The sequence below is a fragment of the Bos grunniens genome, chromosome 7, assembly GCF_055505025.1.
Source record: "Bos grunniens cultivar Pamir isolate PY7600 chromosome 7, Bosgru_T2T1.0, whole genome shotgun sequence".
NCBI classification, from domain to species: Eukaryota; Metazoa; Chordata; class Mammalia; order Artiodactyla; family Bovidae; genus Bos; species Bos grunniens.
In genome coordinates this window covers 43,865,896-43,892,372 of record NC_141171.1, presented here as the reverse complement: position 1 = coordinate 43,892,372, position 26,477 = coordinate 43,865,896, and the positions used below count along the sequence as shown (strand labels likewise).

The window sequence follows — 26,477 nt, the reverse complement described above, 5'->3', positions numbered from 1 at the left end:
GTGTGTGTGTATATATATATATCAATACAATGGAATACTACTCAGCCATAAAAAATAACAAAATTCAGTCAGATGAAGAAAGTAACTGTATGCTATCTCACATCGGAGGAATCTAAAAATACTAGCAAACTAGTGAATATAACTAAAAAGAAGAAAACTCACATATATATAGAGAGAACAAACTAGTGGTTGCCAGAGGGAGCAGGAGCAATATACAGGCAGGGGAGTGGGAGGTACAAACTGTTGGGTATAGATCTATACCCAAAGATGTAAGGCTCAAAGATGTACTGCACAAAAGGGGAATACACCCGATATTTGGTAATAACTGCAAAAGCAAAGTAACCTTTGAAAACCGTATACAAATAAAAAGTTTAAAACGATGTTTTGCCCTTCTCAAAAAATAAAAACAAAAAATTAAGAACACAGGATCACCAGATGACCTAGTAATTCCAGCTGATGTGCACCCAAGAGAAGTAAAAGCAGGGCTGGGGGCTCCTGCAGCAAGAAGGATGACAACTTTTTCCTTTAAGCATCTTCACCCGTGCTTTCACTGATTACAATGCACGTGTCTATCTTTGCAACTAAGATTTAAAAAAGAAAAACGAAGTCACACACGCTGGGAGAAAATACAACAGTGACCAGGACTGCCCTCCCTGCAAGGCCAGGGTCCTCGAGGCCTGGGTTTGGGCCTGAACTGCACACGAGCATCCAGTGCTGGAAACCAGCTTTGTAACAGGATGACCGCTCACCCATCAGGGTGCCTGCCCGGCCACTCTGCCCTTTGTTTGTAGGAGAACAGCCCAGTTACCCGCCTTGGGGAACTCAGAAGAGAAAGGTACGTAATGAGTAAGTTGCACTTACCAGGGACTTTAAATAAACAAGTGGCACCTGTCCGCCGCGATCTTTGGGGTTCCGCCCAGGCACCGCCTCCAACCAGAGCAGGGACCGGGAGACCCAGGGCTGCACTTGCAGGGAGTTGAGGGCGTGCGGACCCAGCTGGTTGCCCTCGGGGGAGCCCAGACCCTTCCCACCCGCATCCTCCCATCCCCCAGGGGCCGGAAGCCCGGAAAAGCCTGACGGGAGGCCCAGCTCACCCCTGGCACTGACCATAGCTTCGGCCACTCACTCAGAAGTCTTTTCTGAAATACCTGCCCTGGACCGCCCCGGCTCAGCCCTGGAGGAGCAGCGGAGCCAGGGGAGCGCCCAGGGGAGTGTGAAGGGACATAAGAGGGACGGGAAATTTCCGAGGAAGGTCCTAGAGCCCACGGAAACAGAAGGCGGTGGACCAAGGAGGAGGCGGAAGAAGGGGCTGGCGCCTGGGTTCTGAGGTGTCATTAAAGCGTCGGGTGGGCCTTGGGGTGTGGAGGTGGGTGGTCACCTACAATGTGCCTAGACGTGCATGCCAATGACGAGACTAGGGGAGCAGCAGGATGGCAATCCGGCACTGGACTGGCATCCCGAAACACCAGAGGGACCGCGGAGGAGGTTCGGGGAAAAGACCACTCAAGGAGGGCAGCGGAGACCCAGCGCTAAGAGGAACGTGTGAACCGCCCAAAGCGCACGCGCATAGCAGACAAGCCGCGCGCCGCCGCAGGCCCCGCCTCCAGGAAGCACGCTGATTGGCGCCGCCGTTAAGGGGGCGGGGCCGGAGGCCGCGGTCCGGGCGGGGCCTCCGCGGCGCCTGCGCAGCACGGGGCCCCGCGCGCGGGCGGGTGGGCGGAGCGGGCCCCCCGAGCGGGGGCTGGCGAGCGCGGGGAGGGGGCCGAGAGGGCGGCAAAGCCGGCGCGCGCCCGGCTGGGGGCGGAGGGTGGGGGCCTGCGGGCCGGAACAGCCGCGGCAAGTGGCGGCGGCAGCGGCGGAGGCAGCTAAGGCGGCGGCGAGCGGGGGTCCGGGCGGCAGCGGCGGCGCCGGCGGCGGGCCGAGGACCCGGGCGCGATGGAGCGGAAGAGGTGGGAGTGCCCGGCGCTCCCGCAGGGCTGGGAGAGGGAAGAAGTGCCCAGAAGGTCGGGGCTGTCGGCCGGCCACAGGGATGTCTTTTACTATAGGTGAATGAACGTGCCGGCCGGGCAGGGCCCCAACGGGCGCCTCCCAGCGGCCTCTGCGGCGGCCTGGGCTCCCGGACCGGGGCCGCGGCCTGGGCCCCGCGCGTGCGTTGTGCGTGCGTGCGTGCGTGCGTGCCGGCGTGCGGCGGGCGCTTTGCCCATTGCGCGTGCGTGCCCGGCGAGGCCCTGTCTCAGTGCGCTTGCGCTTCCCACGCGGCCGCATGGCCCTGGAACCGGTCCCGGGCGCGCGGAGGCTTTTGTTCGGCTGCCGCAGCGAAGCGGCCGGCTGGGCAAGGGGCACCCCGGCTCGAGCCAGATGCCGCTGGGAGGCGGGGGTGGGGGCTGGGGTGTCCCTTTGATCCGCGTGGGGCTCTCCCGGGCCAGGCGCAGCCTGGGCGGATGGGGAGCCAGGGTTTCCGGAAGCAGTATTGGTTCTGGGGAACTAGGGAAGGCTGCCTAGGGATGCAGGTTCCTGGCTCTTTACCAGGGCTACTGGGCTCCAGAGCTGCGTGTCTTTTAAGGTCCGCCCTTCTGTCCTTCGGACCGTGGGTAGTGGCCCTTGTAGTCCCCAGACCGGGGACGCGGTCTTTGTGAACCCCCCCATACCCAAACTGGAGGGAGACCTGCCCTTGGGCTGGGTGAGGTAGCACGGACCCACACCTCTGTGACACAATAAGAGGCTGGAACCCCAGCCTCAGACCGTCAACCACCTGCGGTTTGCTTTTCTGTTCCTTTTTTTTTTCTGATTGGTGAAGATGCTTTGTTTCTGAGCCGGCTTTGATGGCTCCCTCCCCTTTGCTTCAGGACCCTGGCGAAAGGGAGGCAGGCAGGCAGGACACCTGCCACGTGTTGAATGCCTGCCAGGTGGTGAGGTGTGTGCAGCAGGTCCAGGGCCTTTGCTAGCCGCCTTTTGGGAGGAGTGAGGGAAGTGAGCAGGAAAGGGATGGCAGTTCGCCCAGGACAAGCTCAGGTTCTCACGTCGGAAAAGCGCTGGTAGCCCTCCAGTGTACACTGTGATTGGCTGTAGTCTGGAAAGGTCAAGCAGGAGATAGTGGGGTTACAATCAGCATCTCTTAAGGGCCTGTATGTATATTCCCCTTCATTGTATCTGACTGCATGGCTGGCTCTTTAGAAAACTTGAATCCTGGTTCTGTCCTCCTAGGTGCCTGAAGTGGCCTCTGGCTAAGAACCACGTGCCCTCATTTAATTCCAAGCACACTTGTGTACTTACTTCTTCCTTTTAGATCCAAAGACTGAGTCAGGTCTCTGTGCCTTTAATCCATTGTTAATTTAGTAGATGCCTCTGTAGCAACTGCTGACCATTCAGCTGGGAACAAGAACTGGGTCTCCTCTCCTGGGTGACAGCTGGTGCCCCAGTCATCAAGTGCCCCATTGCTTTCATAGTTACAGGTGGTGACATATGCAGAGATGCAGGGGTCTGTGAGGGGTGAATGACAGGGTGCCTAGCTGAGCTGGGGGTGGGTCAGCGAGGGTTTGTCTGAATAGGTGGTCTAGAGCTGAGCCAGGCCTTGGAGCCAGGAGGAGTGTCCAGGCGGTGGGAGGAGCCTGTGAGGAGGCTCAGGAGCTGAAAGTGGCCAGAGTGGCTGAAAGGCCCCATACTGCCATCATCTGAGGTCTCGTCCCCACCTGCTCCCTACCTGGGAGCCTCTCAGGGCCTCTGACAGTGGCATCCCACGCCAAGGCCCTGGTCCTGAGCACTGGGATCTGGTGGTAGGGAAAGCCTCCAGAGGGGACTGGATAGCTCCCATGAGAGGTGAGGGCCTGAGACAGAATGAGGGTGTGGGGTCCAGTGCCTCTCCCAGGCCTCTGGTCTGGGTGACCTGCCTGGTCTCAGGAAGTGGGAGGTCCGGGGGCTGTGATAGGAAACCCTCAGTGTTCTCTGGGATATGGGTCCTTGGCCCTCTCAGCCCCCGATGTGGAGCCAGGTGCCGGGGCAGGAGCATGTGGATTTCCCTGGTACTCTTCTTGCTGAGGGAAGGCAGCTGTCTGGACTGTTGAGTCGGACATAGCTGCCCTTGGATCCTAGCCCGGCCCCTGGGCACATGGAACTGTGGTGTCCTGGTCCACAGAGTGGTGGGGAGACAGTGTTCTTTGCAGGAGAAGTGGTGTCACCTCACATACTTGGGGAGGGATTATACACACACACCCGCCTCCAGCTTGGCAACTGGGCCCTGAGGACTGGGAGATGAGGATGAAGCAGCTGACTCCAGCTGTGGCTGTCATTTACAGTCCAGGCAGGAAGTTGAGGACTTGGCAGTTAGCGTCACTCTTTAGGGTGAGTGGAACACAGAGGACTTCTTGGAGCCCATTTTAAAGGTGGGAATACACTTAGGAAAGTAGGTGGTGCTCAGCAGGTCGGCCCCCTTCCCTGAACAGCAGGCTCGGCTTGGCTGGAACCAGCTGTGTCTTGCTCTTAAGACCTCACAAGACCTTACAAGCTCCCTTATAGGCCTGGGGTTGCTGCCCACTCCTTACCCCTCCCACAGCCCTGTGTCCATGCTGGGCACTGGCTCCCACCCCCACAATACCTCAGTGCTTCAGGGGGCCCTCCATCTGGCTTCTGGCTGTCCATCTGCTCCCCGGGGTGGCCCTTGTTCTGTAGAAAGGCCACTCTTGTTCTGTATGTCAGGTTTTACCAAATCTAGATTTTTGTTTCATTGGATAAAATACCTTGGACATCTTTATGTCCCAATACAAGTCTGCAAAAACTGTTTTTAAAAAGGATATATAGTTCATGTTTTGCACAATTCAGTTTTTAAAAGTGTCCAGCTCAGCAGTTTTTAGGACATTCACACACATGGTGCAGCCGTCACCACTATAGTTCTGGAATGTTCTTGTCACCCAGAAGAGACCCACATCCATTAGCTCTCCAGCTGCTGGCAGCCCCCACCTACTTGGCCTCACTTTCACTATTGTGAGAGCTTTACTGAGGTAGGAGCCATCTGTACTGTCACCTGTGTAAAGCATACAGGTCACACAGTGCACCTGTCACCATGGTCAGAGTTAGACCCTTCTGTTATTCCAAAAACAGCCCTAGACCTCAACTACCTCTGACCCATACCCCTGCTCCCCAGCCCTAGATCTGAAGCCTGGGTTTCTGTTTCCCTGGCCTTGTGTGAGCAGGACAGCAGTGGGTGGGGGTGAGGGCTTGTCGAGGTCCTGCCTCTGCCCATGAAGCTGGAGTCAGGACGTGAACTCTGTTCACGTCAGCCAGCACAGGGAGTAAGGGAAAAGTGGATCTTCCAGAAGAGTCCCCGGCAGCCTTGGAACTCTGGGGTGGGAGGTGTGGAGGGGAGAGCTGGCATTGCCCAGCTGATAGTCAGCATGGGTTCCATGCTGCCCGCTTTTGTCGCTGATCTGCAGTACTCAGGGACACCTGGAGGGGGCAGGTGTGCGCTGGCATGAGCTCAGACTAAAGGCCTTCAGGGGAGGTCTACAAAATGCAGCCCTCATCAGCCTCAGATGGAGAGTGGCAGGGACAGAGAGCAACAAGATGTTCTGGATGGGTGCCAGGCCTGCTGGAGGCTTCATGTGTACAACTCACTAGTTCTTGGGATTTTCGTGGCTGAATGAGGTTCCCTGGTCGAGGGACATCCAGGACATTTCCCTTGGCCAGTGTAAGTCAGCTTCCGTGAGTGACGAGGCATCTGTTTTTGTGGACGTGTGTTGTGGTTCCTCTTGGATACTTAGAGGTGGACTTGCTCTGTAACCATTAGAGGAACTGCTGGATTGTTTCTCAAAGTGGCCACACCCGTCTTTGTCCCCAGTGACCAGTCCTTACTGCTGGTGCAGGGTCCCATGCTGGTCACCTGCGGTGTGAGCTCTGAGAGGCCAGGCGAGGCGAGGCCTGGCCCCGTCCATGGGCTGTGCAGGTTGCAGAGCCTCATAGCCAGGGCTCAGGCTTCCTAACACATGGTCTGCTTCCGGAATGTTCCAAAAATGTCAGCCAGGCTCCTAGGGCTGGCCCCATCCTGCCATAGGCGGGAGCGTTTGTCCCTGCTCTTGGCCTTGGCATCTGCTCTGCTGGGGGAGTGGGTACCTGGCCTCCGCTGACCCTCTGTGTCCGCAGCCCAAGCGGGAAGAAGTTCCGAAGCAAGCCTCAGCTGGCACGCTACCTGGGCGGCTCCATGGACTTGAGCACCTTTGACTTCCGCACGGGCAAGATGCTAATGAGCAAGGTGAACAAGGGCCGGCAGCGGGTGCGCTACGACTCCCCAAGCCAGGTCAAGGTGAGCCCGTGGGAGCTGCTGCTGGGGGCGGGAGGGAGGTACTCACCCCCCCCCACCATCCCCCACCCCCCATCCTGGAGTTAGATGCCTGGCTGCTCCTTGGGGGAGACTCGGCGGCTATGGAAAAGCAGAAGGAAGATCGGGACCTGCCCGTCACCTGCCCAGGAGAGGCCCAGCTGCGGTCTGTGCTTGGGCACCTGGCGCCTGTAGTGTCTGCAAGTCTCCAATAAACAAGTGTTCAGGGACTTTGTCCCCTGCCCTGATTGCAGGACAGAGGTGGCTAAGGGCACCTGGCCCATGCTCTGCAGAGGACGGGGCCACGAGGCAGGAGGGGGCAGGTGTGTGTCCACAGCCCCTGGCCAAGCTCACCGAGGGCAGCACATCAGCCCAGGCCTGGGCATAGCACTGCCTCTGGTCCAGGGGTGCTGGGGTGTGCTGGGGACCCTGAAGCCCTGGAGCACAGCTTCCTCACTGACAGGGATGCACTCTGAGGACCTGCCCCATCCCGTCTCCACAGGGCAAGCCTGACCTGAACACGGCCCTCCCGGTCAGGCAAACAGCATCCATCTTTAAGCAGCCAGTGACCAAGATCACCAACCACCCCAGCAACAAGGTGAAGAGCGACCCCCAGAAGGCTGTGGAGCAGCCCCGGCAGGTGAGCCCACACACACACCTTGATTGCTTGCGGTGGCAGGCCTGGCTCTGGGTCAGGTGGGCTCTGGAGTTCAGTCCACTCTTCAGAGCCCAGTTGGTGGGCCCAGGGCCCCCAGCACTGTGATCAGGAGCCGTCATCCTGGAGTGCAGTCCCACGGGAAGCAGTCTCCCCACCCCCCCCCACCCACACACACAAGGGGCCGCCTGGGCCGCCACTGTCACGAGCAGGTCAATGATGTTTCACATATGCAGTGTTGTGAACTGTTTTCCAAAAACCAAGACTTACCACGTTTTCACATGTGTTTACAAACACCCAGTAGATAGCTGGGTGTGGGGGTACTGGCCCGGGTCGGGAGGCCATGGCTGGCACAGGGGGGACACTTGGGAGACCCGCAGGGCAGGGATCCCACTATGGGCTGTGCCCTCGGTGCCATGTGGGCTGCAGCTGTCCGGTTAACAGGTCAGAAACCTCTGTGTTCCCACTCTCCCATTTAGGTCTTTACCCCTTAGACACCCTTCCCGGGTCTCAAGGTAAAGCCTGAGGGTGCAAGCTCACTGTATGCCCAGGGCCTCAGGCCCGGGCTCAGCTCAGGTGGAGACTGGGCCTCCTGACCCCCAACCCCGGGGTGAAGGGACCACAGACCATCCAGCAGCAAGTCAGATGTCTGGGGTGTTTATCCTGCTGGAAACGAGGTTGGGGTTTCTCTGCCCTGGGGTGCAAACAGCCCCATCAAGTGTGGGGTTAGAGGTCAGGCTGAGACCCCAGCCCAGCCCCCGTGTTGCCTGCTGTGGGGGCGAGTGGCCTGGGAATCCCCTCGCCTGATATGTGTCTGGTGGCAGCTTTTCTGGGAGAAGAAGCTGAGCGGCCTGAATGCCTTTGACATCGCAGAGGAGCTGGTGAAGACCATGGACCTCCCCAAGGGTCTGCAAGGTGACCTGCCACAGGGGGAGCAAGGGGACAGAGGAGGGACAAGGCTCTGGGTCCCCCAGCCTGGGGCCAGCCAGGGTGCACTTGACCCTCGGGACGGGACAGTCACTGGTCCTGAGAAGCCTTGGGGGTCTGGTTTCCCTGCTGTCGCTGCGAGGGCAGCTCGTGCTCCTGTGTCACCACGGGCTGCCCACCCGCAGAGAGAGGTTCAGGACGAACCTGTAGAAGGGCTGAGGGGACAAGGCTGGTGACCGTCCCCCATGCCCAGCAGGAGTGGGTCCTGGCTGCACAGACGAGACACTGCTGTCGGCCATCGCCAGCGCCCTGCACACCAGCACCACGCCCATCACCGGGCAGCTCTCAGCCGCTGTGGAGAAGAACCCTGGGGTGTGGCTCAACACGGCCCAGCCGCTCTGCAAGGCCTTTATGGTGACTGATGAGGACATCAGGTAGTTGCCCCTTGCTCCTCCCTCCCCACAGGCTATGTGCTCCAGAGAGGCCAGGTCTCTTGGCCATGCAGCAGCTTCTCTGTGCTGGGCTCTGAGCCCCTCAAGGGGCTCTGGGTGGGGGGTGCACAGAAGACTGCAAGGCAGAGCAGCCACACCTGGAGTGCTGGGGGTTGGCGAGAGGGGAGCCCCATGAGAGGTGAGGACCCGTGCTTAGACCACACACACACAGGCCTCACGTGGAGGGAATGGGCAGGAGGTGACAGAAGTGATAGGTCAAGACAACTGTGTAAGAGTCTGGGCGACGTTTAAAGCACCACTTGGAGAAATAGAGTCAGCAAGGTGGGGACCACGTGGGACTGTGGCCTTGGTCCTGCCTGCAGGGGGCACTCTTGGCCATCAGTGTGGGGGCACCAAGGATGGGTTGGTGATGGTAGGAAGTCTCGTCCACATAGAGGGGGCAGGCGTGGAGGAGGCAGGGAGGGCCCAGGGGTCGTGGGCCCAGGTTGACAGTGGCCCTCTTGGCAGAGCTGGTTTGGGGAGGGGCAGCAGCAAACGCAGGTGGGACAGCGTGGGGCTGGGGTCTGTCTGAGACTGGGAAACCCTGGCCACTGGGTCCCTGTGTCCCCAGGAAGCAGGAAGAGCTGGTGCAGCAAGTCCGCAAGCGGCTGGAGGAGGCGCTGATGGCCGACATGCTGGCTCACGTGGAGGAGCTGGCCCGGGATGGTGAGGCACCATTGGACAGGGCGGGCGCTGACGACGAGGAGGACGAGGACGAGGAGGAGGAGGAGCCCGACCAGGACCCAGAGATGGAGCACGTCTAGAGCAGGTGCCACCAGGCCTGGCCTTTTGTGCCTGCGGCAGCAGCCCTAGGCTGGCCAGGCACTCACGCCACCCAATCTATTTCTGCAGGGGCCCCGCCTGCCAGCCCGCCCACATGGGGCCACCTCAGACTCGGCCCTCACCCTGCCCTGGTGTGCCCCCTCCCCTGGGCCGCAGGAGCTTGGCTGAAGGACAGCCCCTCGCCTGACGGACCCCCCACATCTGCTTCTCTGAAGGGCCCAGCCCGTCCACAGGAGGCCCCCTGCTCAGGTGGTTGCTCCATGCTGCACTCAGGCCAGCCTGGTCCCCACGGCCACTGCCCTGAGCTCCTCACACAGGACAACTGCCACCAGGCTGCCTGCGAGGCTCCCCAGGACTGGAGAAATGTGTGTGGAACAGTCTCGCCTCTGACTTGTGCCCTTGAGGGGTGATGTCCCAGGCTACATGTCAGCGCTCCCAGAAGCAGTACAGGATGGCTCCCCAGGCCCACCAGCCGGGCGCAGCGCACCCACAATAAACTCACGGTCCCCCAGGGGCCAAACGTCTCCGTTGCTGCGAACCTTGTGTTGGCCACACACGGACGGGAACTCGGGCCTCGGCACCTGAAGATCTCGCTGTCTCCGACTTGGCCTAGCCTGATGGTCAGCACCATGGACGGAGAACTAACTGCTCACAGCCAGACTCAGGCCAGGCTCCAGGGTAGCGCCACCCTTGGGCCTGGGTCTCACCAGGTGCATTTCCTGCTGGCCTGGGCAGCGGCCTCCACAGAACAAGGCGAGCAGAGTCGCATTGCCCCAGTCCCAGCAGCCCAAGGGCCTGGGCGAAGGGAGACCCTGCTGCCTGAGTGGATCCCGGCCAGCACCCTCGCTGCAGCCCATCCATCAGCCTGGAGGCTTGAGCCATGGCCAGTGTGGCCTGTGAATGCCAGACCTGTCCCATGCCTGCCGCACCTGCAGCCATGACTGTCAGGAGAGGCCCGGGTCACTGCCTCGTTTGTCCGGACTCCCTGGGCTGTGGTGGCCTGCTGGCGGGGTGGTAGTGGCCTTGGGACCCTCCAGGGGCCGGGTCACACTGCCGGCTCCCTCTTGAGGACACCAGCCTGGGAGGCTGGCTGACCCCGTCCTCCCAAGTTCAGTCAAAGCACAAAGCCTTGAAGACTGGGCACTGCCCCGTGCAGGCTGCAGTACCACTGCCCAGGTAGCCACAGGCCCCAGGAAAGCCCCTCCGCTGCAACCCTGAGGGGAGGAGCTAGGAGGCTGCAGGAGGTTTCTGTGGGTGGCATCGAATAAAGCGTGTCAGGCAAGTATGGCTAGGGCTTTGTGTCAGTCCAAATCTGGGGGTTTTGTGTCCGTGTGCTGGGAGCCTCCCTCAAATTCATCGTCTCCCGGGGCAAGAAAGTGAGAATGATGCTGGGTGGCTTCCCTGTGGCCCTTAGCGGGGTCTCCTGAGGATCAGGCCCCAGCAGTGTGAGCGAGAGCGCTGGTCCCACCCACCCCACTCCAGCAGCCCCTCCACCCCTGGTGGAGTGGTCATGGCTGGCTTTTCTCCTGATCCAAAGCCGGGCTCAGGAGCCGGGAGAACCCTGGCTCCTCCACTGCCCAGCCACCTAGCCTGGACCCTCAGAGCTTCTGTCTGAATCCACAACTGGTCAGGGCTTTGGTGGCCTGGGCCCTCCTCACTCCTACTCTGTGGCTCTTATAGGCATGGGCAGGGCCGGTCCCACCAGAGACTCCAGGGGAGCACTGGCTCCTGCCTTTTTCAGCTCCTAGAGGTGCCGCATCCCCGGTTTGTGGCCCCTCCCTCCCTCCATCCTCACAGCAGGGCAGCATCTCCTGCCTCCTCTTATAAGGACCTTGTGTTGACACGGACCCCCCAGGGAATCCAGGGTCATCCCCATCTCAGGGGCGTTAGCTTAATCCCTCCTGCGAAGTTTTCTCTACCCTGTGAGGTGATGTGTCCACAGGCCCCAGGGTGACTCTGGGGGACGTTACCCTGAAGATAAGTTTCCTGTTCAGTGGAGGCAGCTCCTACCTGGCCATGTGGCCAGGCCCCTGCAACCTCAGCTTCCCCCAGCTCACTGTAGCCTCTTGGGCCTTGTCGCTGCTGTCCCTTCAGGGGATAAAGAGTTGTTACAGAAGCCCTGGAACCTATCATTTCAGGATCCCCCAGGTTCATGGGCCGGGGGTGACGGGACAGTGATGCCTGGCAACAGGGACTTTCTGGTCAGAGGAAGCAGCGGGACTCCCACCAGTCACATGTGGCCATGGATATAGAAATCAGTGACAACTTAGACACTGCATTCCTCAGCTGCCCTGACCACATGGGGCTGGGGGCCATGACTGGACAGAGTAACAGAGAACATCACACTGTCCAGAACAAGGATGCTGATCCTCGGTGGGGTTGGAGGGATCAGGGGATGACACCCACTGTATAAGATCAGGTGAGGCTTCTCAAAAAGTGACTGCCAGGGCTTTCCTGATCGCTCGTGGTAAAGAATTCCTCTGCCAATGCGTGAGACATGGGTTTGATCCCTGATCCAGGAAGATGCCACATGTCCCAGCAACTAAGCTCCTGTGTCAGAAGTGATGCTGGCGTGTTCTGGAGCCCATGCTCCACTCTGCAACTAGAGAAAAGCCTTTGTAGCAATGAAAAGCCACCATGGCCATAATTTTTTTTAAAAAATGATGGCCAAAGTGTCTATCCACTGGTGAATACAAAAATCCAGCTCCTCCAGACACAGGAGCATCACTTGGCCACAAAAAGCAGAGAAGCCCTGACACTTGTTACCATGGGTGTGGATGGGCCCTGAGAACATGCTGGTCAGTGAGAAGCCAGACTTAACCACGCCATGATGTTAATTTTAGGGGTCAACTTGACCAGGCTGAGGGGCACCCAGATAGCTGGTTCCCTAAATCTGTGAGCAGGACCTTGTGTGGAAATAGGATCTTTGCAGACGTCACTATTAAGATGAGGTCACATAGTAGAGTGACCCTGAACCCAATGCCTGGTGCCCTTATAAAAAATCAGGACATAGCTACACAGGGAGATGAACACCTTGCGATTCAGCGGTGGAGGCTGGACAGATGGTGCCACAGAAAACTACTCCAGGGAGTAGAGGAGAGGTGACTCCAGGCATAAAGTGGGTAGGGCCAGGAATGCCACTCCATACCCCACAGCGGCCCCCCATTCCCTGAGGATGTTGTTGGTTAGTTGTTCAGTCATGTTCAACTCTTTGCGACCCCATAGACTGTAGCCCCCCAGGATGCTCTGTCCATGCAATTTCCCAGGCAAAAATAATGGGGTGGGTTGCTATCTCCTCCAGGAGATCTTCCCCACCCACAGATAGAACCCACATCTCCTGCATTGGCAGGTGGGATTCTTTACCTCTGAGCCATCAAGAAAGACCCAGCCACAAATGTCCACAGTGCCAAGGGGAGTACCCTGCCCAGGGGTCCAGGACTGCCATTTCATCTGTAGCTTCCCCCAACCCCCATCCACCTTTCTGTCCATCCCTCCCTTCGTCTTATTTCTGGTATATTTCGAAGGAGACACCACCCCCTGCCCCTAAATACTTCAGCATGAAAATCACTAAAGAGATTGGTGGTTTGCAGTTCTAAAAGGACTTTTATTTTTTATTAAAAGGACTTTTAAATCACATCACCACAGGGCCATCGTGAACAAATCCACATGTACATACAACAGGTCATTGTTCAGGTGTCTCCAACTGCATGTTGAAATCAAGGCCCCAGAGTCCCCGTTCCCCCTTCTCTCTCCATTCTTGTCCATTTCTTGCCTGACAGCCTTCTTTTAAAATCATAGTCTGCTTCTGATGATCGGTTCCCCTCACACCCTGATCAGTGGCCTCGATTAAACCCCTCAGATGATCATCCAGCCCCACATAACTCACCTTCCTAGCGCAGCACCTGTTTCTTCATTTACTTACTCCCTTTTTTTGCTGGAGTGCATCCTGCAGTATATTAAGCTAATCCGTGATGATCTGCCGGCCTGAAACATCTTGATTTCTCCTCCCTCTTGATATGGACCTTGGGGTCAGCCATCACTTCTCCTAGGAAGCTCGGCTTTCTTCCTGATCCTTTGGAATGTGACCTGAAAGCCCTTAGTGGTCCCAGGACACCTGAGTCCCTGAACAAGTTGTGGGGTCCTAGCTGTTTGGAGGCTCTGGCTCCACTATCCCATTATTTCCTGGACAACTTCCATCCATTTTCCTTTCCTTTCCTTTATTTTCTCTTCCCCCACCTTTTGTCTCTTTGGTTGACTTTCTGGGAGAGTTCCTGCTGATGTTGAACTCCTGCTACTGTGCTGTTAACTCTCACCAGTCCGAGCTTGTCTGAAGAACACGTGTGTGCATGCATGACCACCCACAGGGGTGCACCCAGGACAAGACACTCTGGCCTGTTCCCCATCTGTTACCAGTAAGGGCTGGATACCACTCTTTGCCCCAGCTCAAACACTGTCTCCTCCATTCCTGGCCTCTCCTCTCCCCACCCAAGCCCCTTTCTCAGCATCCAACATGCCACCCTGGGTGGGGTTCCAGGAAGGGGAAAGGATGAGCAGGCACCAAGGCCCCTCCCCACACCGTGCCCCCAGGGGGACTTGAGGCTGGCCAGGTGGGCCAGGGCAGGTCCCCCTGTGCTCTGAACACCAGCTACAGCCAGCAGAACTTTGGGTGAGGAGACAGGACAAAGCCTGTGGCTGGAACAGAGGGGGCATGGGAGGGAGTGCCGGGGTCACACACTGAATGCTTCCTGGGAGCCCAGCAGTTCTGTAGCTCCAGTGCCTGCCTCCAGGAGCCCAGTCCTAGTGGGGAGGGGACACACATAAGTCAGGATGAAGTAATCAATACTTGAGAGCATTCAAACACAGAAAAGGAAAAAAGTTCCTCTCAGATCCTGAGAGAGAAACTGGGTGGAATGCAGCCTGGGGTCGGGAAAGGCATGAGGAGGAGGCAAGGAGTTGAGGGCTTCAAGGGCAGGGGGCACCTGCCAGGAGAGACAAGAGTCCACGAAGAGAAGAGACTAGGTGAAGGACCATCTAGTCATGGGAGCAGCTATGGCTGAGGGACTCCACAGAATTCGGGGCAGGAACCCAAGTCCGGTGAGGATGGCAGCAGACCCAAGGGAGAGACCAGTGTTGGGCAAAGGGGCAGGCCGTCCCCTCTCGCACCCAAAGAGCACATGCAACTGTCCTGAGGTTCCACGGCATCCAGCCAGAGACTGGGGCCAAGGTCCCCTTGGCGACTCGGCGGGCCAATCCTCCTTCCAGCCCATCTATTTACCTGTAAAGGGAAACCGGAAGGCTCTTTCGCCCCAAAGGCAAAAAGAAGGCCCCGAAGGGCCGCTGGAGGCCACTAGGACAGGATGGCTTTAGGCGTGGGCACACGGGGCCGCTCTCGGGAATTTTACCCAGCGACGCTCACGTCCGAGGGCTCTGGCCTCTGGAAACCAGCCCAAGCCCGGAAACACCAGCACTTAGGGGATGTGGGTGCCCGTGACCTCCCGGGGGTGCCCAGAGGCCAGGTGTGCACGGGGACCGCGGAGAGGAAGGGGACTTGAGTACAGAGCCCGGCAGGGGTGCTAGGGGTCTCGGAGTGGGGAGCCCGGGACTCCGGCGCAGAGGCGAGGTTGGGGCCGGACGCCCTCGCGCACCCTGCGCCCGGGCCGCCGCGGGCACCTACCTGCGGCCGCGGCCGCACGTGCCAGGGCGCCCGGCCCGCCCGAGCGCCCGCGGCAGCGGTGTCCACGCCACGTGACCGCCCCGCCCGCCCCGCGCGTGCGCCCTGCCCGGCGCCCCATTGTTGGCGGTGGCCGCGTCACGGGGGCGGGGCCGGGGCGGGGCGGCCGGCGGCCCGAGGGAGGCGGCGGGAGGGCGGAGGGAAGGAGCGTTCGCGCCGCCGCCGCCGCCGCCGCCGACTAGCCGCCGCCGCCGAGAAGCAAGCAGAGCCGCGCCGCGCCGCCGCCGCCCGCGCCCGAGCAGCCCCGCCGCCGCCCCGCCCCGCTGCTGGATGCCGGCGGCCGGCGGCCGAGCTCCCAGAGGCGGAGGGCGGCGGCGCGGGCGGCGGCGGCGGCGGCGGGGGCGGCCGGCGGCCGGGAGGCGGGAGCGCGGGCCCGAGCGCTAGCGCCGCCATGCCTAGCTCCACCGGACAGCCCGACGGCGGCGGGGGCGCGCGCGGCAGCGGACCCGGGGCGCCGGTCTGTGGGGACCCTAGCCCGGGTCCCCCGCCGCCGCCGCCGCCGCCGCCCCCGCCCGAGGGCGCCGATGAGGCCGCGCCCGCGCCCCGGCCGCCGCCCGAGCCCGACGACGCGGCCGCCGCGCTGCGCCTGGCCTTGGACCAGCTCTCGGGTCTGGGGCTGGGGGGCGCGGGCGACCAGGACGAGGAGGGGGCGACCGCGGGCGGCGGAGACGGAGCGGGTGCAGCGACTGGGGGCGCAGACGGCGGGGCCGCGGCGGAGCCGGCGCCCCCCGACGGGCCTGAGACGGGGGCGCCCGGGGTGGCCGTGGCCCCCGGCCCGCTGCCGCTGCTGGAGCCGGACGTGAGCACCCCGCCGCCGCCTCGGCCGTCGCCGCCCGACGTGTTCGCAGGCTTCGCGCCCCACCCCGCGGCGCTGGGCCCCTCGACGCTGCTGGCCGAGCAGATGAGCGTGATCGGCAGCCGCAAGAAGAGCGTGAACATGACCGAGTGCGTGCCCGTGCCCAGCTCCGAGCACGTCGCCGAGATCGTGGGTCGCCAGGGTGAGTGGCCGCCGTCGGGGGCGCCGCCCCAGGGGTTCCTGCGCGACTCGCCCCCAGAGGGGCCGCCCAGCCCAGCCCACGGCTGGACACCAGACCCCGGCCACGCCCCGCGTGGGCTCGGGCCTCGGTGGCCGCCTGTGCGCCTTTGTCCTGCCGCTGGCCGCGGGAGAAAGTTGGGCGCGGCCCGCGCTCCTCCCCTCGGCGCTCCGGCCCCGCTGCCGCCTTTGTCTGGGCGCCTCCAGCCTGGAGAGCGCCCTGCGTGCAGCTCACTGCCTGGGCCCTGGGCTCCCGGAGGTTCCATCCCAGGGATAAGGAGGTTGGGCCGGGCAGTGCCCTCTCCACACCCAGAAATGGCCCGGGGCGGTTCGCTCGCGTGTGAGGGGGGCTAGGGGCCAGGGCATTCTGGCAGGGTCAGGAGAGAGATTTGGTGGCACAAAGAGGGTACACCTTAAGACTTGCCAGCCTGGGCACCCTGCTGGGGTGAGGGGGAGCAGGACAGGGTGAGCGAATATCCCTCCCGCTGTCAGCCCCGTCAGGGATCTAGGGTGTGCACAAGGACCCCCTGTGAAAGCCACTTGGGGGGATCCAGCCCGACAGCCCTTCTCTGGCCAGGGTGTGGGGGTCCCGAAGCGGCATTGTCGGAGGTCTTTGCAGCCGCCCCATTGTTCTCTTTGTTAGAGAGCCAGGCTGGGTGACATCAGGCCGGCGGCCGCTCATTGGCCCTGGAGCTGCGGGGCGGGCGGGCCGGAGGTGGTGGGCAGTGCCCGGCCCAGCACACACCCACCCACCCTGTTAGCTGCTTGCCCACCAGCCTCAACTTTCTCTTGCCCACACCTCTGGGCTCCGGCCTCTCTGTTGGTCAGCCAGGTTCTAGAACTTGGGGTGGGGCCTGGGCGGAGCTTGAGATGGGGCTGGGGGACCCTGCCTCTGGGACCTCGGTCACGGGAGCTAGAGAAAGGTGTGGGGGGCTTGAATTGCAAGATGACCTGTCACCCTAACTGCCACGGGCAGAGGACCACAGGGATACCTCAACACCACCCTCTACTAGTTCCAGGTGGGTGGGGCCTTGGGGCCAGCAAGCCTGCTGCCTCGGCCACAGGTACATTCAGTCATTCATTTGTCCACCCTTCATGTGGACACAAGGAGGGCCAGGTGTGGTGCTAGGTCGGGGGACTGCCATAAGGGGGTCCTTGGCTATGGGCAAGCACCAAGAGACCCCAATTGAACACTTCCCCTCCCTGCCTTGTCCCCTCCCAGCTCTGTCCCCTCCCTGCCCTGTCCCCGGTAACAGCACTGGGACCTGGAAGAAGACAGCCGCCCCACACCAAATGTTCAGAAGCCCGTTGGGGGCAGATGTGGAGACTGAGGCCGGGGATGCCACCCAAGGTCACTAGGCTGGTGGATGGTGGAGCATGAGGGCAAGCCCCCTGTGGATGCACGTGGCAGCACCTGGGGGTGTGGGCAGTAGGCAGAGGGCCCCAAGCCCTGGTCTCGTCTGAGCCATCTGGTGGCTGAGTCGTCAGGCTCCGCCCTGTCTCTTACTTGTGCCTCTGGTACCCGTTTACCAGGTGTCCGCCTGGGTTCCCACTGATGGCAGGCAGCAAGGCAGGGACCCCCAGAGCTCTCCCCACATCTAGGGTGGTTCCTCTCTGTGACGGGGGTTGGGGGAGAGCACCTCAATGGAGGTTTTTGTGAAAATTCTCAAGCAAGATGCTGGTTCTCCACCCAGTCCCGGCTGGCACACAGTTGCCGTCCCATAATTAGTCGGGTGCAGGGCCTCAGGGGGTGGAGCACACGTGCCAGGACAGGTCAGCAGCTTCAGCAGCCCTTGCTCCCCACTCTTGAAGTATCTGTGGCTCCCATCTTCCCTCACCAGTCCTCAGGCACAGCCTGGAAGACACACTATGCCCTTCTTCCAGTCACAGTCCCCCACCCCTCCCCATCTACCCTGTGGGTCCCTGAACATGGAGCCTGTCCCTTTTTCCTGCTCTGCTGGCCCAAGTGCAGGGGTCGTGGCCTGCCCTGAACTTACTCTTCTGTCTGACCCCTGGTCTAAGGCCACCCCTTCCCTGGAGTTCATGGAGGGGGTGTGCATCTGTCCAGCCTCCTCTGGCAACCAGAGCCACAAACCTGGGCTCTCCCTTTCCCGGACAACCCCATGTTGCTCCGTGAGCCTCAGTCTCCTCCCCACTAGGTCTGTGCAACTTCTGGGCAAGGGGTAGGGACCATGACCCCTGTGGTGCTCCCTGGTCCCTGAGGCTGAGGGGCCTGAGGGACTGAGAGGACCACTGAGTGGGGGCCTCAGCCTGCCCCACGGTATCCCCTAGAGAGGACCTGTCACCTCCAGGCCAGGAGGGTAAAGCGGCTGAGGTGGAAGTGCAGCCATAGCCAGCTGGTAGGGCCGGAATTTGCACTCTAGTCTCTCAGACTCTTTTTGCACTGCGGGGGAGAAAAGGTGAGCTGGGAGAGAACTGGCTCCAGGGTTGGGTGTGTCAGGAGCTGACCCCTTTCCACAAACAAGAAAGTGGAAACTCAGAAGGACCAGTTTGGGGGGTGTCACCCCAGCCCGTAAGTGGGCAGGGCTGGCACACATCTGCTACCATTGACCTTGGCCCTGTTCCTTCCGAGACCCGCCCCCGTCCACCCCAGTGCCCTCCTGCCTGGCTCCCCTTGCCAGAGTTTGCAGTGTGGCCATGACTGGGGTGTTGGGGTTGGGTCTTCAGCACCAAGCCTGGCCTGCAGCACACTAGGTCACGGTCAGGAACAAGTGACCTGCCAGCCACCTAGTGTCCCCTTCATTGTCCCTCAGTGAGAGGGACCTCTGCTTGGTATTCTCTGCCTGTGTGTGGCCCCATCCCTGTGGGATGATCCTAGGGTGATGGGGGGCCATGCCTTGAAATTCTTATCTACCCACCCAGAGTGGGGAGTATAGGAAGAGAGCCAGGCCCAGGTTGGGGGTCGCAGCCTTCCCTGCTTGCACAATGGCTCCCTATTTCACATGGGAGCCAGCTTTGTCCCCAGACATCCGACTGTGACTCAGCCTTGCTCTGGGACAGCACCCCACTGGGTTGTCCCAGCACCCGCCTGCTTGTGGAACGCTGTCCCCACTGTCCCCTTAGCCAGGAGCGCTCCCCCAGCACGCAGCCTTCTTCCCAGGGTGGTGCCCTTGGCTCCCCCACATGACCTTGAGGTTCCCTGGATAAGTGTGGTCTATGGTCACCTGCATGAGCTCCCTTGGGGCCTGGTTCCTTGAATGCCTAGTGCACTCAGTGCAGGGGTGGCCTGGATCCTGGTCCAGGCTCATGTGAGCAGCAGGAAGCAGGACTGCCTGCAACTAGGCTGCCTGTGGGGACCCGAGGCCTTGCCTCTCTGAGGGCAGGTCCGGCAGCTATGGGGCCCGCTGGGGCCGGGGGAAGTCACCCGCCCTCCCCGGTTCTCTGAGTTGGAATCCTGGTAGGGGCAGGGCCCAGGAATCTGCATTTCTGCTGTACCCACCAATTGGCAGTAGCCCCCAGGGTCACTCCTGGAGCCCCAGTTTCCTGTCTTGTGCAGTTCCATGCCCCCAAGCTCTGCCACCTTTAGGGGTCTTAGTGGTGGGGGGGGCAGTGACTATCACAGCTGAAGTGGGGGTGGTGAGCAGGGTTCTGTTTGGCCACTGAGGGCTCCACCCGAGGCTGCTCTCAGGTCAGGGCAGGATGGGGTCCCGTGAACAGAAAGCTGCAGGGTTCCACCCGCTTTGAGGCTCCCCCATGAGGGCAGGTTCCAGTCCCTGGCCCATCAGATCCTGCCCCAAACCTGTGAGTCTGGGTCTGTTTCTGCTCTCTTTTGACAGATGAGGAAATTGAGGCATGGAACGGTCCCTCAGATGCCCAGAGTATCCCCAGTGCACCAGCCTTACATCACAGTCCCCCAGTCTCAGAGAGTTCAGAAAGTTAGACATAAGGTCTGAGAAGTGTGTACTGGGGCCTGGTCCAGTATAGTCAGGGTGGGCTTCCCTGGAGGAAGGCATGCCAGGCTCTGATGTCATGCAAAGAAGGAAGAGGATATGAAAGTAAAGTTGCAGATGGGAAAGGTTAGGTGCGAGGGGACTGCAGGAGAGGCCCTTCCCAGCAGCCAAGTAGGGAGGAGACCAGGGCAGGCATGGACGCAGCCACAGGTCGGGGGGGCCTTTGGAATTGCCAGAAAGGCCGGGCAGCCACCAAGGGGAGGACCCCGGGTGGGCATGGAGGAAATGGCCAGGGACCAAGAGGTGAGGCTGAGAGATGGCAGACCCCTGCTCACCTGCCCTGCTTTTATTCAGCTATGGGTGAGGGGCACCTGCCTGGGACCCAGGCTCCATCACTCTGACTTGATCAGCACAGAAGGCTTGCTGGCTAACTTTGTATCTTTTCTTGTTGAGAACTTAGCCACACTGTTAACTCCACTCAGAGCCGCCTGCCTGCCACAGGGAAACAGTATTCCTATGTCCTCCTGGCTTCCCAGTGCTTAGAGGGTGGGGGGACTCCCAGTCTCCTGGGCCCCAGTTCAAAATGTCTCAGAAGGCCCTGGGGTGGGGGTGGGGTGTCAGGGGCCTGGTGAAACCACACCTGGCATTTAGGTTTCTCATGTGTAGCTTCCCCTTAGCCCTGGGAGGGCTGCCAGATGCTGGGTGAGGTGCCAAGTCAAGGACCCTGCATGACTGACCCTCTCCTCAACAGATGTCCCGGCCCTTTTCTGCAGGGTCAACCCTCAGACTGCGGCCCAGGGTCACCTGGGCAGCAGTGATGAACCCCCAAGGCATGTCCCCAGCTTCCCTTCAGTGTCTGGGACCACTGGGGGGCCTGTGGAGGTGTTTTGACCTGGGGCACAGGATCTGCTGTTGGGGGAGGGTCATGTGATGAGAAGTTCCCACCGCCCAGGCCTCGGGTTCCCCTCCAGGCAGTCTGGGAGTTGGTGTCAAAGAGTCTGCGTTAGTATCCTCTGTCCGGTACAGTGGACCGAATGGCTTGAAACTAGAACTGAATGCTCACAGTTCTGCAGGGTGGGAATCTGAAATCGGGGTGTTGGCGGGGGACATGCTCCTTCCAGAGGTTCCAGTGGAGGGTCTTCTCCAGCCTCCGGGCTTCCAGTGGTGCTCACGAGCTTTGGCGTCCTGGGGCTTGTGGCCACCTCCCTCCAGCCCTGGGCTCCGTCTTCACATGACTGTAATCTCAGGGACACTCTGTGTCCCTCCCTCCATCCTTGGGCCTCAGTGTCCCCTCTGGTCCTACAAACCCCTGCTGCATAGCAGGGGGATTGTCAAAAAGGCAAAGAGAGGCCCTGTTGTAGGTTGAAAGGTGTCCCCCCAAATCCATGTCCACCTGGAATGTCAGAATGTGACCTTACCGGGCAAGAGTCTTGGCAGATGTAGTTAGAATGTGGTCATGATGGGTTGGGGTGGCCCTGAATCCAGTGACCAGTGTCTCTATAGAGGAGGAAGGACATGTAGAGTGGCAGTCTGATGTTACAGCTGGAAGGTGGGGGCACCCACCCAGGTCACCAGCTGTCCCATGCAGCTGCGGCCCTGGAGGGGCTGTCCTGAGGAGGGGTCCCCGCCCTCACCATGTCTCCCCCTCCCCCACCCCAGGGTGCAAGATAAAGGCTCTGCGAGCCAAGACGAATACGTACATCAAGACTCCGGTGCGAGGGGAGGAGCCGGTCTTTATCGTGACCGGCCGCAAGGAGGACGTGGAGATGGCCAAGCGTGAGATCCTGTCGGCCGCCGAGCACTTCTCCGTGATCCGGGCCACGCGGAGCAAGGCGGGCGGGCTGCCGGGTACCGCACAGGGCCCACCCAACCTACCCGGACAGACCACGATTCAGGTGCGCGTGCCCTACCGCGTGGTGGGGCTGGTGGTGGGGCCCAAGGGCGCCACCATCAAGCGCATCCAGCAACGGACGCATACATACATCGTGACGCCTGGGCGCGACAAGGAGCCGGTGTTTGCCGTGACGGGCATGCCCGAGAACGTGGACCGGGCACGCGAGGAGATCGAGGCCCATATCACACTGCGCACGGGGGCCTTCACCGACGCCAGCCCTGACAGCGACTTCCACTCCAACGGCACAGATGTCTGCTTGGACCTGCTCGGGGCGGCCGCAGGCCTCTGGGCTAAAGCCCCCAACCCGGGCCGCCGGCCCCCAGCGCCCACAGCCAGTCTCCGTGGGGACACTGCGCTGGGCGCTCCGGGAGGTCCTGAGTCCTTCTACGCGGCCAGCCGTGGGGGGCCGCCGGTGCCTGTGCAGGTACCGGACACCGGCCCCGCCAGCCCCTACAGCACTTCTGGCAATGGGGGCTTCACCTTCGGCGGGGACGGTCCTGGGGCCCCCACGGGGCCACCCGCCCTCGAGGACTGCGACTTTGGCTTCGACTTCCTGGCGCTGGACCTGACCGTGCCCACCGCGGCCACCATCTGGGCGCCTTTCGAGCGGGCCACCCCGCTGCCGGCCTTCGGTGGCTGCTCAGCGGTCAATGGGGCCCCCGCCCCGCCAGCCCCGGGTGCCCGACGCAGCAGCGGGACCGGCACACCACGCCACTCGCCCACGCTGCCCGAGCCCGGTGGCCTGGGCCTGGAGCTCCCGCTGGCCCGCCGGCCTACACCAGACCCAGTGGGCGCCCTGCCCTGGCGGCCCCCACAGGGCTCCCTGACGTCCTTCTCAAGCAGCGCCAGCTTCTCCACAGCCACCTCGCTGCCCAGCAGCTCCTCGGCCTCCTCGTGCTCGGCGCTGGACTCCAGCGCCCCCGAGAACGGCCGTAAGCCCCCAGCGGCCCCAGCGCCTGCGGCCCTGGCGCGGGAGTGCGTAGTGTGTGCTGAGGGTGAGGTGATGGCCGCGCTGGTGCCCTGCGGCCACAACCTCTTCTGCATGGACTGCGCCGTCCGCATCTGCGGCAAGAGCGAGCCGGAGTGCCCGGCCTGCCGCACACCCGCCACCCAGGCCATTCATATCTTTTCCTAGCTGGGCCCCTGGTGCGCCCGCGGTCCCACCCCCACCCCCGGGGCCATCAGTGGGCGCAGGGTGGGTGCACAGGGCCTGGAGGGGAGGAAGCGGGCGGGGCGGCGGCCAGTGTTTACAGACGAGCTTTAACTCTTCCGGTCCCAGGCGTGGAGACGACGCGGCCAAGCGGCACCTCAGTTCTTAACAAATGACAGTATTGAGTCGACAGGTTAAAATAAACCAGAGAGAAAAGGCCTGCTTGCCTGCTTGCACTTTTTATTTAAGACACTCCCTACCCCCTATCCCCCGCCCCCAGCCCCCAGCCCAAGGTGATCTTTTTAAGAAGAAAAAACACGATTTTTACAACTCTGGGTTGTACTTCTTTTGTATGTAGCGGATATCAATTTGACAGTGTTTGTTTTCCCATGGTCTCAACCTCTGTAGCAACTTCCAGGAGGAGGATGGCTCCCTTTGGGGGGATCATATGGTTACCCTGTAGTATGTAAGCCGCGCGCAGGCCGGAGGGGGGTGGGGGGGAGGGGGCGAGGGGCGTCCGGAACTTTCTAACTTTTTTTTAATTATTAATCCCTTTCTGCTGTGGTTTCTTTTGACAGTTTTTAATTTTTGTTGTTTTTAAAAAAAAAAAAACTTTTACTTTTTACCTCTTGTGTATATGTAGGGAATTTATAGGGAAATATGTACTTTATGGAATAAATTTTAAGACTAAAATATATTTTATTTTAAATAAAGTAACGGACCTTTAATCTTACACAGCTAAATTACTGATTATATATTTGCTGAGCTGACCTAAGGGTTCAGAAAATTGTATCAAGAGTTTTATTTTTTGACTTCAAAGCCTTCTTAATAAAGTCTTTTTACTACATGTGAGACCTTGGCCTGGTGTGGGGTTGGTGGGCATGGGGGAGGGATTGGGATAGGGGCTCAGTTCCAGCCCCACCCACCTAGTCTTCCAGGTCAAAGCGTTAGGGCTCAGGATATCCCGCTTCTAGGCTTTTCCACAAGCCAGGTGCTGTTGGCATCTTATTGGGGTTCTACAAAGAGGTGGTCCAGCCAGGTCTTCTTATTCTCAGGACCCCACATCCTAGGGGACAACCAACCATGGGGACAGCTGTGAGCTATGTGGGGGAGTGATGATATTGGTTGCTTCCTGGGGCACCTGCCTGCTGCCATGACACTCCCATGGCCAGCAGGATGACATTGTATAGAGGAGGGGCAGGTCTTCCTCCCAGTGATAAGCCTCAGGTGTTGTCCCCCAGGCATCTAGTTGGGAGCAGAGAACTCTGGGGTGTGGGGCTGCCAGACATGGTTCTTTAGGACTGGGACTGGCCCAGAGGCAAGGACTCGGGGGTCACAGATTGGACTGTGGGCTGCTGACAGGGGCCAGCAGAGCTCCAGAGATGGGAGGAAGCTGAGTGGAGTGAGTTGAGGATGGGATGTGCTGACAGGGAGGGGCCCAGGACTGCTCCAGGGACAAGCAAGCCCAGGGGCCAGGTGACCACAGGCTGCTGGCTCTGGAAACAGGCACTGAGGGACCTGGAGAACACAGCCCGCTAGGGAAACTAGGAAGACAGAGCAGAGCAGCCTGGAGGGCTTTCAGGAGAAGGCCAAGAGTTTGGGATAACAGGAGCATTTGAAGGGGCAACAGGGACAGAGAGGAAGCAGCCAGAGATGGAGAGGACATGCCCAAGAGCAAATGGAGGTCACCTCGGACCCTCTGGTTGAGAGTAGTCACCCCAGACTGTGGAACCCAGTTGGGTCTCAGGACAGACCCTGTGCACCCAGGGTTCCAGTCTAGTCCTGCTGGAATGTCCCCATCTGTAAATGGGGAAACACCTAGGTCCACACTCCCAGCACTGGTGAGGCTCCAGCCTTGGAGTGCATTGGTACATGGCCCCCAAAAGATACAGCCCTGGAACCTATGGGTGGGAACTTACAGACCGGGCTTTGCAGCTATAGTCAAGAATCTTGAGATCATCCTGCATCAGGGTGACCCTGTAAGACAGTGTCCTTATAAAAGAGCAGGAGTCACAGACGTGTGGGCAGAAGCTGTGTGACCCTGGAGGCGTCTCTGTCCATGGGATTCTCCAGGCAAGAATACTGGAGTGGGTTGCCATTTCCTCCTCCAGGGGATCTTCCCAACCCAGGGATTGAACCTGTGTCTCCTGTGTCTCCTGCATCACAGATGGATTCTTTACCCTCTGAGCTATCAGAAAAACCTTCATCTGTGTTAGGGTGGCCCTAAATCTAATGTCTTTGTAAGAGACACAGCAGGATCACAGACATGTGGGGAGAAGTTATGTGACACTGGAGGCGAGACTGGGGTTGATGCAGCCACAAGCCCAGGATGCCTGGAGTCCCCAGAAGCTGGAAGAGGCAGGAAGGACCACCCACCGCCTGCCCTGGAGTCTTCAGAGGAATCATGGTCCTGCCACACCTTGATCCCTGACTTCTGGCCTCCAGAACAGGAAGAACATATACCTATTGTCTTAACCTGCCCACTTTAAGGTAATTTTTTAAAGCCGCTCTGGGAAACTGATATGGTAGGTGGGCTAGACTGAGGGTTGACTGGACGGCATAGTCAGGTGCAGATAGCATGGCAAAGACTTGGAGGTGATGAGATCCCAGGACACATCCAGGGAACACAGAATGGCTGCTCAGAGGGACAGGTGAGAATAATGGGGAGATGAGTTGAAAAGGTGGATTGGAGCCAGGCCTTGGAATTTCTCCTTTAATCTCTCCCACCTGTGTCAGGACTTTTATTGGGTCCCCATTTTTGCCACGGTCTTCCTCACCCTTGGACCTTCCCCTTTACAAAAAGAAAGACACACCAGCCCATACTGAACTTTGGCCAAGAGAATTCAAATGTAAATAGCCCCAGGTGGCTGGAGGTTCCTCTGTGGGCCACATCTCTCTGGAAGGTTCCAGTTCAGGATTGTCCCATAGGGCATCTTGTTATGATGGGACTGTTGTAGACCTGTACTGACCTGTACAGGAGCCATCAGCCACATGGGTGACCCAGCATCTGAAATGTGACTTGTGCAACCAAGAGATTGAATCTTAAATGTTGTTTGGCTTTACTTTAAATTGAGATAGCATCTAGGGAAGCTGTTTACCATGTAGACTCTTTTAAAGCAGAGAAACAGGAAGGCCAGTGTGCCCAGAGATTGTGGTGAGAGTAACAGGGAGTGGAGATCCTGAACAGAGTGGCCTGAAGGTGACAAAGCCACGGGGGAGGGAAAACCTGTGGGCTGCTGTGGTCGGCAGCATAATGATCCCAAAGACATCACCTCCTGATCCCAGGGCCTGTGGACGTGTCGCCTCATGTGGCAGAGGGGACTCTGCAGGTGGGGTTAAGGCCCCTGAGATGCGGACAACCCTGGATTCCCCAGGGGGAGCCCAGTGTCATCACAGGGTCCTTATAAGAGGGAGGGGGAGGGTCAGAGGCAGAGAGACGGGAGATTTGCACTGTTGGCTGTGAGGATGGAGGGAGGGGCCGCAAGCCAGGGATGCGGTGCCTCTAGAAGCTGGAAAAGTGGGGAGCCAGTGTTCCCCGGGAGCCTCCAGAGGGGACAGCCCTGCCCACGTGTGAATCTGAGGACTTTTGCCCTCC

General features: G+C 60.0%; 2 protein-coding genes across 4 annotated transcripts; both read left to right on the top strand.

Annotated features, from left to right (window-relative positions):
* Positions 1-1,833: 1,833 nt before the first annotated feature.
* MBD3 (methyl-CpG binding domain protein 3) lies at positions 1,834-10,448 on the top strand. 3 transcript variants are annotated; one of them, XM_086411476.1, is made up of 7 exons: positions 1,834-1,949; positions 6,133-6,292; positions 6,810-6,947; positions 7,787-7,877; positions 8,146-8,323; positions 8,952-9,149; positions 9,233-10,448. In XM_086411476.1, exons 1-6 carry the CDS (start codon positions 1,936-1,938, stop codon positions 9,142-9,144), a joined length of 774 nt encoding a protein of 257 aa, XP_086267602.1. In that variant the 5' UTR covers positions 1,834-1,935; the 3' UTR covers positions 9,145-9,149; positions 9,233-10,448. The 3 variants fall into 3 exon arrangements, with proteins under 3 accessions (XP_086267602.1, XP_086267600.1, XP_086267603.1); XM_086411474.1 differs by having other exon boundaries at positions 1,834-2,045; XM_086411477.1 differs by lacking the exon at positions 1,834-1,949 and adding an exon at positions 5,040-5,680.
* A 4,578-nt stretch (positions 10,449-15,026) lies between these two features.
* MEX3D (mex-3 RNA binding family member D) lies at positions 15,027-23,734 on the top strand. Its single transcript, XM_086411473.1, has 2 exons — positions 15,027-15,892; positions 21,498-23,734. Exons 1-2 carry the CDS (start codon positions 15,286-15,288, stop codon positions 22,865-22,867), a joined length of 1,977 nt encoding a protein of 658 aa, XP_086267599.1. The 5' UTR covers positions 15,027-15,285; the 3' UTR covers positions 22,868-23,734.
* The last annotated feature ends 2,743 nt before the right edge of the window (positions 23,735-26,477 follow it).